The 12,499-nt window shown below is 45.0% G+C and overlaps 1 protein-coding gene across 2 annotated transcripts in view; it reads right to left on the bottom strand.

The window, feature by feature from the left end:
- LOC147706850 (exportin-5-like) overlaps positions 1-9,085 on the bottom strand; it is a 2,308,032-nt gene extending 2,298,947 nt beyond the window's left edge. Inside the window, exon 1 of one of the 2 annotated variants that reach the window (XM_086926017.1) lies at positions 8,903-9,085. In XM_086926017.1, the coding sequence (XP_086782143.1) occupies positions 8,903-9,007 (105 nt within the window). In that variant the 5' untranslated portion in view covers positions 9,008-9,085. The remainder of the gene's footprint in view (positions 1-8,902) is intronic. The other variant, XM_086926018.1, reaches the window with a different exon arrangement.
- Positions 9,086-12,499: the final 3,414 nt, after the last annotated feature.

Below are 12,499 nucleotides of genomic sequence, written 5' to 3'. Positions count from 1 at the left end.
CACGGGAGCGCTAGCACTGCTCTGGAGACCTTAAGCGAAAGGAGGAAGTCTTCTAACTCCGCTGCCTACAACCAGAAGACTCCGTGCGTATACCCAGCTGGTTTGGTCCTTTGCAGCCAGGAAAACATTTTACCATCCCCACTAGATGACCTCAAAGTCAACCTGAATGAGAAACTCATTTTAGCCCAAATACCCGCTGACGAACTAGACAGCTGTCCCACTGAAAAGGCTCCTGGGGCAGGCCTACAGACATCAGCATCGGTTCTAGCAAAAGAAACCGCACCATGTTCGGAGCTGGACTTGCAATTGAAGAGCCTTACCCATAGCACACCCATCAAGTCTTATCTAACGGCTGAGCGTGCTCTATCAATCACAGACCAGGAAACCCAAAATCCAGCAAAAAGAGCCTCTGGTGGGGAGGCTTTAAGTTCTCACGACGAACCCATTAGCAAAGCCGAAGCAAGAGCACTAGCGTCCCACCTCAACACACAAGAATGGGAAGATAGGCTAGCCACTTATACACCTGATCCCAAAGGGACTCATGCCCCTGATCTACCTTCGGCAGCTAAAAACCCAAACATGCCTGGCAAGGACTCTAAAGAGAATGAGCGGAGAAAGGAACAAAACATCGGAACGTGGAATTCACTGCTAAATACAATCCAACTAGCAGTAGATACCCTGCAATACCAATCAGAGAAAATGGAGCTCCAACTCAATCTTCTCAATACACTGGCAGTCTTTACAGCTGGCATCGACGATAAGCTAGGCAACCTAAACAACCTGATTCTGAGAGCACAAACAAACACCTACCTGAGCTGCAATTGCAGCCAGGCATTAGACAAAGTAGCCTCACTGCCCTCAATGCTAACTGACCTAATAGGAGATATAAAGTATCTACACAGAGGAAACGCAATTAAAGAAATGGGCACCACTAACCCTGAAGCAGGAGACATCAGGAGTGAAGCATCCAGAATCGCAGCAGAGCCAACCATCCACTCCGTACCCGCAAACGAAGAGACAACCCTAACGGGACAGGAGCCCTCGCAAAAACTCAACGCCAAACAGCGTCGTCAACAAAAAAGAAAAGGGCGCAAGCAAAAAACTGAAACATCTACGTCTAAATATTTTCCCATCTTCTACGACACAAAGGAGAGATCCTGGGATAACGCAAACAATGCCAACCCAACAGATAGCGAATACCACTCGCCCATAGGCACAAATCAGCAGCAGCACCAAACAAACAGTAGCCAGCCGAAACAAGAAGGGCAAGGGCCCCAAGGACCACGGGCAAGAGACCAGTCGGAACAAACAGCCGGAGGTAGAGAGGCGGCAGTAAAGATCAACCACCTCACACCACCAAACTGTGCCAAGAACAAGACAGCAAGGGTCTCTGAGGAGCAAGCGGGAGTCTCAACACTGCAAAGCAAGGAGTCTCCTCACCAAATGGAAAGGGGAACATCAAAATTAAATACCAATCAAGATTCGTCAACAACAAATGTCAACAACCACCTTCACAGGCTAAATGTTGAGTTGGGGGATAGGAACGGAAAACTTGGACCATCGCCAAGCCAAATTCACGGAGCCCATGCCACAGATACATCGGACTTCATCAATCACTCTGCTTCTAATCAAACTAAGCGTTCCCAAGCAAAACGGCCATCTGAAACACGAATAATAACAAAGCAAACGACTTCACTTAAAGCATCAGCCATCACTGCCGACATGCCAGGGGAAGGTTCAACCTCCGTACCTCGCGAAATTCACACAGGCCACGCATCATTAGCTCAAGTTCACCATACACAATACAAGGAGGGAGGAAGCACTAAACAAACAACAGAGATGTTGATCTTTTTTCCAGAATATAAGTCACAAGGGCAACATGACACGCTCAACCGGGGTAACATCCAGAAACTAATGGGACATATTCCAAGCCTGGAGGGGATAAGTACCAAGGACTTAATCTCGGTTGAATTCTTGCCCGCCGCCAATCCAAATAGCCCGGAGGGGACCAAGACCACCTGGTCTTCCAATAATGTTGCGGAGTCCATTGCAGCGGAAGCAGAGCAATTTAAGACCTGGGGCATCAAGCTAGAACCCATAATAAAACCAGCCTACCCGTCACCCTTTCAGAAGAGGACAAGCTCAAATCTGGAGGCAAGACAGGCAAATACTCTTAGCGTCCTTAAAGGCGCCCTGGGAAGCTCGCCCAAGAAAAGAGAGAACATACACTGGCAGCGTCCGGAAGATAGGCCGAGGGCGTTAATGGGCTCTGAACTAGCACTCACATCAAGCGGGAGAAGCCCAGTTCAAAAGCACCATCAGATCAGCACTCCTATCATGACTAAGCCGCTGAGAGGAAGTCCGCCAATTAAAAATACACGTAGCCCTCGGGGATGGACAGAAGCGAGCACCGGGGGGCGCTACATCAAAACCGAGCACTAACAAGAGAAATTCTCTCTCGAACGATCTTCATACGCCCCGAGGAGGCCTGATGCCACCAACAAATGAGAGACGGAATAAAGGGCAGTGCACCATCCTTAGGCATCTGCTCTTGGAATATAAACGGCCTAACTTCAAAAATGGATGACCCAGACTTCCAAAAGTACATCTCTCTATTTGATATAGTAATGCTGCAGGAAACCTGGCTCACATCCACACAACACATCACAGGCTTCACTGGCTTTTCAACAGCAGCAGTTAGAACCAATAGATTTGGCCACCAGTCTGGAGGCCTGGCTACATACATATCAAACACAACAATATCGTTGGCAGTCCTCATGAACTCGTCCACATCCTCAACCTTAACAGTAAAAATAAAACTGAAGCTCTGTAACACAGAAGAAGAGATATGCCTTGTCAATGCATACGTCCACCCTAAACACAGAGGTAAAGACTCCAACACAATTTCCAACCAACTCACGGAGTATACCTCCCAGATGGAAAAGCCACTCTTTCTCCTGTCAGGGGACTTCAACCAAAATCTCCTTGGTTCATCAGCAGAGGAAGAGGTTCTGGCTCTGAATAACATTTACACCATACCATCACAAAGCTCCCCGCAAAACAGGAGAAAGTACCAACATAATCCCTTTCTCAAAGACTTAGAATATTTAAATCTCCGGGCATTAAATGGCAGATTCATGACAGATCGTCCTCCAGTAGAAACATTCTACTCACATACAGCCAGCTCCATCTTGGACTATACATTTGCCAGTCTAGCACTCTTCCCCTACATCTTGGAATTTAGAATGGGGGACAAGGGAGAAAGTGACCATCGTCCCCAGGAATGCCACCTGACAATAAAGCTGCCTATTACAATTAGGCCAGACAAAATGCTAGGGGTGATCTACACCATCAATCGAAAAAGGATCAAATGCACACCATCTAACCTAACAACTCTGGCCGACACTGCCCTTCAACGATATAATATACACAAACCAATTTCGGCTAGGCATATCCCACACTGGGAGCAATATACAGGATCTTTGCTAAACGAACTGGCAACCAAGACCCCGGCAAAAACTAACTTGCACAATGCGAGCAGTAAAACCAACTCAAAAAAAGGGCCAAGAATGGAATTAAGGGAGCAAAAAAGGTTAGTAAATTCGACCTTACGAATGCTCAGATCAGCCCCTGACAACACTCAGCTTCGGACAGTGTTGAAGAAACAAAGAACTGAGCTCAAAAGCATAAAATGGAACATAAAGAAAGATGTTGAAAATGAGACATGGGCAAAATTACTACACGACAGCAAAAGTAGCAACAGCGCACGCTTCTGGCAATCAGCAAACATGATCCCACGACCACAGCATAAAGAACTAGGCTCGCATATTCTGGAAGAGTCATGGATCACTTACCTCTCTAGCCACTTTAATGACCAGCCGGAACACGCAGGAGCGCAAATAACGAACACCACAGAGCCTTACTCCACAACGTTCGTGCTGAAGGCTCTGATCAAGAGAGAGCAAAGCCCACCCAAAAACATCTTGGATACAACAGCTGACCAGCAAACAGCAATCATAAAAAAACAGATTCGCAAGGGCAGGAAGGAAGGCGCTCCGGGTCCAAACGGCATTCCGCCAGCCCTATTTAAGGAAAAAATCACAGAATGGGCTACCAATATGCAACCGCTATTTGCGGAAGTGAGACTCTTAAACAAAATCCCAGAATCTTGGAGAGGGTCGACGATTGTCCCCATATTCAAAAAAGGCGACAAAACGGACCCTAATAACTACCGACTAGTAGCCCTCCTCGATAACGAGGCAAAATACTTTGCGGGAACTCTCTTAGAGGAAATTGCGCAATGGGCGGATACAAATCAGATAATACCATTGAACCAGACCGGTTTCCGGAAAAATACTGGAACAGCTACCAATATTCTGGCCATCTCTCTAATGATCGATGCAGCAAAAACAAAAAAACTGCCGCTGCACATGTGCTACATCGACTTCAGTGCAGCGTTTGATAACATCGAGAGAGGCAGACTTTGGGGGAAACTGACACAATGGGGAATACCGCAGCCGATTCTAAGCATGCTGAAGCTTCTACACTCTGATACTTGGGTGCAGGTGAAGCTAGGAGGCGGCACACACCTGTCATCCAAAGTTCGTACCACCAAAGGCCTGAAGCAAGGGTGCGTGCTTGCCCCAATATTATTCAATCTGTTTATGGCAGACCTATCAGACACACTCAACATATGCAACTCCGACTCCCCGAGGCTGGGGGGGAAAACTTTGAGTAACCTGCTGTATGCGGACGACGTTGTGCTACTTAGCCACACCTACATCGGCCTCCAGCAGCTTCTGATCCAAATGCACAGCTATGCCACGGAAAACAAGCTTAAAATAAATCTGAGCAAGACACGCACCATGTCGATCAACACCAAGAAGAAGTCTCAGAAGACATGGGCATTAGGCGGTCAAAAAATAGAGTCGGCACTTGTTTATAAATACCTGGGAGTTCTCTTCGACAGAGATGGCATCTGTGCACAACAAAAGCAGGAAGCAAAAAGGAGAGGGGCGTGCATCGCCATCATACTAAAAAACATAGCCAATCAGCTGATGGGGCCAATTCTAACCCCCTATCTGAGAGTTATCCAGGCCAAGCTACTCCCCTCTATCTGCTATGGCAGCGAGGCGCTGCGTGGGAGAGACTCCAAGAACCTGGACACAATCCAGACAAAAGCCTACAGAACAATGTTTTCCCTTCCGTCCTACACATCGCCGGCCCAACTTAGGCTGGAATTTGGATTGCAAAAGCAAGCCCTTGCCAGACAGGGAGCGTACATCAACTGCTGCCACAAACTCCGCTCGGCCCCCACCAACACTCTAAACTCGCTGCTATGGCAAGACATCCAAAATAGGGATACATCTCAGGCAAGATCCTACCTGAAGACTGCTCTGGTGGCCACTAATCTAACTGTGATTTGGGACATGCAACTCGGGCACAACTCATTTAAAAAACTAGTCTGGAAAACCGTTAAAACACTATCCTTACTAGAGGACAAGGCCACATTCGCTAAAAGAAACCATGCCTGGATGTCATTAAACTCTTATAAAACGCTGACACCACAACCCTACTTCAGCCAGGGTTATCCTAAGACAATAAAACTGAAGTTCTTGAAACATAGACTAGGGGTTCTGCCCAGCGGAGAGTATCTTCCACCATGGCTCAGGAGAAACGGCCACGAAGTTTGTCCGTTTTGCAAAACAGACAAGGGCGATATACTTCATCTGACCTGACTTTGCGAAGAGCTACGGCCAGCCCGTCAACAGCTCTTAAAGGCCCAGCTTAAGCAGCTAGGAATTTGCACAAGAAGGCAAGCGGTTCTCGCCTGCCTGAACCCTTCGAACACGCAACTGAATTGCAGATACGTTAAGTTCCTTGCAATGATCGAGCAAAAATTGTCAAAACAAAAAACTTCCGAACATTGACACAGACAACATGTAGGCGGCCCACAGGACTCACAGGAATACGCTGCCCCGCCTTAAAGACAATTGCTCCTTGCTAATCAGACTGGGTTTTTCTGTGTATGCTTTTTAACGACGAGAATAATGCACAAATCTTAATGATTTTTTAATGTCTATTTTTTACTTTTTATATTATGTTTACTGGTTGTAATACGCTTTGCACTGGTTTTAATTAACTATGCATAATAAACTTACTTACTTACTGAGTATAAAAAAGTGCTAAAAAGGATCTTATTAGAAAAGACAGGATATTTAAATATATATACACACATAGGAGCTGGGGAACTGAAGAAATGTAAGCCCCTGGCTAACAGGGAACCTGACTAGCCATGGGGAATTTAATTGTCATAAATACTGAAACAAGGGAACCATTATATAAAATTTTAAACCCCCCAGGCAACAGGGAACCGGACTACCTGGGGTCACAGCATTCATATCACCAGAATAATGAAATAGGCCAGAATAAAGTGAGTTCCTTTATAAGAAAGTATGAAGATCCTCAGTATTGTTCAGTCCATTGGGCCACTTGCTGTCGAACTCGAGGATCATGCTGGACTCGAGTTTTATATATATATATATATATATTTTGTACTCTCTACCATTCCTATGTGACTCTTAGAGTATATCCATTCATATCCCTTCCCTATGTATATAGAGATAATTCTAATCACTAGTATATGAAGTAGACCTTTGTACTCTACCATTCCTATGTGATTCTTAGAGTATATCCATTCATATCCCTTCCCTATGTATATAGAGATAACTCTAATCACTAGTATATGCAGAAGACCTCTGTACTCTCTACCATTCCTATGTGACTCTTAGAGTATATCCATTTGTATCCTTTCCTTATGTATATAGAGAAAAACTATAATCACTAGTATATGCAGTAGACCTTTGTACTCTACCATTCCTATGTGACTCAGAGTATATCCATTCGTATCCCTTCCTGATTATATAGAGATAATTCTAATCACTAGTATATGCAGTAGACCTTTGTACTCTACCATTCCTATGTGACTCAGAGTATATCCATTTGTATCCCTTCCTTGAATATCTCTTCCTTGAGTGACTTTATAACTTGCACATTTGCAATTTTTTCTGTTTGTATCTTTTATGTAACGCATGTAATCCTAAGTCCTTATGTATCGCAACTGGTTCTTATGTAAAGCGCTCGGACACCTTCGGGTAATGTTCGCGTTAAATAAAATCGCATGAAATAAAATAAAATAAATAATACATGTGGCCATAGGGTCAGAGCTGCCGAGCCTGGAACCCGGTAACCAGGTTCAAGTCTCAGAGTTGACTCAACATCTTATCATACAGAGCACATCACATGACCTCTCTTCTTGCCATAAGAAAATAAATATATGGCCTTGTGTGACGTTACCGGTGCTCATGTAAAGTGTTCATAAACGTTCGAGACAAGTTCTTGCTATATAAAAAAGCAAAAATATTTAAGGAGATGGGAATTAAGTTTGTGTGCAATCCTTCACTTGTGAAGAGTGTTCTTTTTCGTCGTGCATAGAAGGAACTAACAGCTAGATTCATGAAAGGTAATTGCACTCGCAAAGGGCCAGATTCTGAGAATCTGGCCCTTTGCAAGCGCAATTTTTGCATTTGGGATTCATCATCCCAAATGCAACAATCGCTATTAGCGAAATCGATTATTTGCGAGGAATTGCATTTAAGGAATCTCTATTTGAGATTCCTTAAATGCAATTCATTAACCAATTTTAAATTGCGAATTCGCAATTTCTGGCCGCTATTTACCACCAAGTCAGACTTCGTGGTAAATAGCGAAAAAAGTAGAAAAAAGCACTTTAGTGCATTTTTCTCAGTTGCATGTTACACACACACATGTCCTTTGGACATGTGTGTGCGCAACTCCTGTGTAAATTTGCATTTCAGGGGTGCTACAGGGTGTCCTTTGGACACCCCTGGCACCCTTGAAATCTAATCCTTATTTGCGATTAGCAAATTGCTAATTGCTAATCGCAAATAAGGAAGATGTAGGAATCGCAATATTTTTTGCAATTCCTACATGAATCCCGTTTTGCAAGTCCTTAATAGCGATTCCTTATGAATCGCTATTAAAGACTCGCAAAAAGGGTCTTTGATGAATCTAGCTCTCACTCCCAGATTCATCAAAGTCCTGTTTTGCGAGTCCTTAATAGAGATTTTTAAGGAATCGTATTAAAGACTCGCAAAACGGGATGCATGTAGAAATCGCTATATTTTTAATAAATGGGACAGCCATTCCTTACTTGCGATTCGCAAATAAGGAAGCAGTAGAAAGGCCCATAGGAATGAATGGGACAGCCATTCCTTATTTGCCATTAGCAAATAGCGAATTGCAAATAAGGAAGCGATTTCAAGGGTGCCAGGGTGTCCAAAGGACACCATGTAGCACCCCTGAAATGTTAATTTACACTGGTGTTGCGCACACACATGTCCAAAGGACATGTGTGTGTGTAACATACAACTTAGAAAAATGCACTAAAGTGCATTTATCTAAGTTTTCGCTATTTACCACGTAGTTAGACTTCGCGATAAATAGCGGTCCCAGATTGCAAATTCGCAATTTTAAAATTGTTCATGAATTGCATTTAAGGAATCTCAAATTGAGATTCCTTAAATGCAATTAATCGCAATTTAGCGATTTCTAGAATTGCGATTTTTGCATTTGGGATGATGAATCCCAAATGCAAAAATAGCGCTCGCAGAGCCGAATTCGGCTTGATGAATCTACCCGCATGACAGAGACAATACGGACAGGACTGAGTACAACAAGACAGGCTCTTTCAAGAATCACCGCCCATTGCCGAACCCTTACAGACAGCACAGCAGTCCCCCTGCTACAACCGGCGCTAGCAGAGCGCATGCGCATTACAAAGTCTGCCGGGCCCGTGTATGCCAAAACCCCTGCGCCTAACCTTCTGAGCTTCCGCCCGTTGCAGAAGTGTGGACTTCGGGTCCATGATAACGTTCACCGCCTTCGTGAGGTTTTCGCATTCGTACTTCACTTCCATTTCCGTCATCTCGGCAGACTTCTAGAAAGGAAAAAAAATCCCTCCGTAGAAGCCACACTGTCCAATGGTGCCTCAGACGGAAACGAGGCTTGAACCGCACAAGTGGCGGACAAAATACCGCATGGGTTCTGTTATTGCTTGGTGATATTGCGTAATTTTGACGTCATTATGAAGCGCCGACTACAAGACATCGTAATAGACTACATTTTCCTAGAGCTGTTCCTAGAAAGTCTATTTTATGTATACTCACGAAGGCGAATATATATTATGTCGATTTCCAAGAATACAGAGCTCTAATTCCATAAGAACCAAGTTTTCAGATTTCTTTATGTTATGTCAATTTGCCGTCCGGTACAAAATAAGCGAAATCCCCTAAAGCCGATATTTTTTTTAGCCCTTATCTGCACATACTTGAATAGCAACTATAAATAGAAAGCACTTTTAACTGTGTTATAGAGCTGTTTTAAAGATTCCTGACTAGTAATTAAGCAAAGCAAACAAGGAGATGATGAACAGATTGCTGAAACCTTTCAGACACTCACGAATCCATCGTTCTTTAGCTCACTTCGCCACCCTAGTTCAGACCTAGGGTGACCAACTGGCATGGGTGCAAATTCAGGACAGTGAGTGCAAAAATTCAGGACAAAAACTCAGGACAGAAGGTTAGAATTCAGGGTGAAAATTTGGGACAAAAGCAGGGCTCGAGTCAGGGTACCACACTGGTGGACAGCGTCCCCCACTTATTTTACCAGGTTTATACCGGGTGGACGCCGCCCACCTGCCCAAAAGATGGAGCCGGTACCCGAGTCTGCACCTGTGCGTAAATGATAGCCTTTCAAATGCACCCGAGGCTCAGACTAATCTCCCCTTCCACCTCGCGCCCCCCCTTGCTAGCCTTTCTCAGAGCACAGCTGAGGTGCCATGGCTTATTTATTTATTTATTTATTTATGCAATTTTATATAGCGCAGACTTTACCCGAAGGTGTCAGAGCGCTTCACAGAAGGACCAATAATGATATACAGGAACAAAATACAAGAGCAAACAATAAGTTACATGGGTCAAAAGTGACACTAGTGAGCAACCAAAATACATGAGGTAGCAACCGGTGCATTATAGGAGAAAAAAGTGATAAGGGTGCAGGTTACAAAAACGTACAAAATACAAGTAGAGGTATAATACTGCAATAGAAGGCAGACACTCCAGCACAATAACAAAAGTTACGTAGGCAAAGGTGGCACTTGTGCAAGTCTCTAAAACAAACAAAACGTGCGAGGTAGGAAACTGTGTTACAAACAAAAGTGACGTGTGCAAGTTCCAAAAGGGTACCATACACAGGTATTTGGAGATTACTAAACATTTAAACTACCAGAACACCCTGGGGAGGAAGTACCATAAACCTGGCCAATAGACTTTCCAGTAATGGGAGGTCTTCCTTAAGACGAAGGCAATGGTGTGAGTTAGACTTGGAGGTGCCTTTGGAGGAGGAGAACTTTAAGGTCCCGTTTGAAGGCCTGAGAGGAGGAGGTAGTCCGGAGCTGAGGCGGGAGTGAGTTCCAGATTCTCACTGCGTTGCCTGAAAAGGATTGGGCCATCGATCTTTCCTTCTTGAAAGTGGGGGGTTCAAGCAGAAGATTTTCCGCATTCCGAGATAGTCTAGAGCCTCCAGAGAGTTTCAGTTTATTCAACAGGTAGCGAGGAGAGGAGGAGTGCAAGGCTTTGTGGGTGATACAGGCAGTCTTTTAGATAGCTCTAGCCTCGATGGGAAGCCAACGAAAGGAGGATAACACCGGAGTGATGTGGTCGCTTCTTTTAGCCCCATAGATGAAACGGGCTGCTGAGTGTAAGACTGATTTCAGGGGGGACAGGTGGGATTTGGGGAGGCCAGTAAGAAGAGAATTGCAGTAGTCCAGTCTGGAGAGGACGAGCGATTGCACCAGTGTTTTAAGGTCATGCTCAGGGAAAAAGCGACGGATTCCCCAAAGAAGTCGCAGTTGGTATCGTGCAGACTTTGCCATGGAATTGATGTGAGAGATTAGATTGAGATTGTTGTCGAGTAAGACACCAAGGGATTTTGCGCTTTCAACAATGATATGCTTATTGTTAAGTAGATTAGTCTGATCCATCCAAGATTGAACCGGGGGAGGAGAAATTGAGGAGGAGAGGAGGAGGAATTCAGTTTTGGAGGGATTCAGAATCAGTTGATGAGTTGATATCCAGTTTTGAATGGAGTCGAGAGTTGAGCTAAGGATAGCGAGATCGTGGGTGGAGGCAACCTTGAGGTAGATTTGAGTGTCATCTGCGTAGAGATGATAGTGGATCCCAGATTTACTTAGGAGATTTCCCAGGGGTTCTAGGTAGAGGTTGAACAGAGTAGGTGCAAGTATAGAGCCTTGAGGAACACCTTGACCTACCGCCAGAGGAGATGAAAGGCTGTTCGCTATTTTGATCATTTGGGATCTATCTGAGAGGAAGGAAGCAAACCATTTAAGCACATTACCCTCCATGCCCATTCTCTGTTGCAGAATATTGAGGAGAGTGTCGTGGTTGACAGTGTCAAAGGCTGCAGAGAGGTCAAGGAGAATAAGAAGACAGGACCCCCCCCGAGTCGAGTATCCTCAGGGTTGAGGTTCCGTGACAATTGTAAGTGGTGTTTTCGACTCGCACGAATATGGTCGAGTCTGGTATCTATGAACCGCAAATGACGAGTTTAGTAAGTGTGCGCAGTTTCGCTGTGCTAACTTAAACCGTTTGTTTGTTATGTGGGTTTTTCATCTGTACCCACGGGTTCCATCTTAGATACGGCATCCATTTTGTCTCTTGCCCTCAAGTAGCCAGCGAACGGACGCTGTCCGCTTCGCGACCCTGGGACTCCCAAGATATTTGCGGAAGACACATGTCCTTTGTAAGTGCCTTTATGACGAGGGGGATGATACTGTAAGGCAGATGGCCCCGCTCGAGGCTCATCTCGCCGCGCCGGTTTATTGTCTCAGCCGTGCATCTCATTAGGCACGTCCCTTTGATGCCTGTAGCTCGTGTTTCCTGATACCTCCCCTTTTACACCCTTTCCGATCTCCCCACTGTCTCCGTCTTCCTCTGCACCTGTCCTTGTTCCTATTTCGATCTGTTTTTACTGCCGATTGGAATGCACTAATGTTGGGAAGATGGGCTTTTACAGTTGGGAACCGCCAAATGTTTCCGCACTTATGTTCCGGACCTTATGTGTATCAAAGTGACCAAAGCGACCCCTCTGGGGGATAATGGAGGGAACCGGGTTGTAAACCTTTGTGTACCATGTTGTCCTATGGGTGAAAACTGTATAAAAGGAGCGATCCACAGAACCAATTTGAAGCAGTCTCCCCAAGTTGCACGAGTTGTACTTGTCGTGATATCTGTGTTCCCTGCAGTAAATAAACCTTGAATCTTTGACGCCGAAGGAAGTGTCCCGTGTCTCTGTGATTCGTACGCCGGAGCAGGTTACCCACGAAGGTTTCAGGTGTTGT

The sequence above is a fragment of the Lissotriton vulgaris genome, chromosome 6 (assembly GCF_964263255.1).
Source record: "Lissotriton vulgaris chromosome 6, aLisVul1.2, whole genome shotgun sequence".
NCBI lineage: Eukaryota > Metazoa > Chordata > Amphibia > Caudata > Salamandridae > Lissotriton > Lissotriton vulgaris.
Note: the sequence above shows the minus strand (reverse complement) of the source record. Positions and strands in the feature narration are given on the sequence as shown.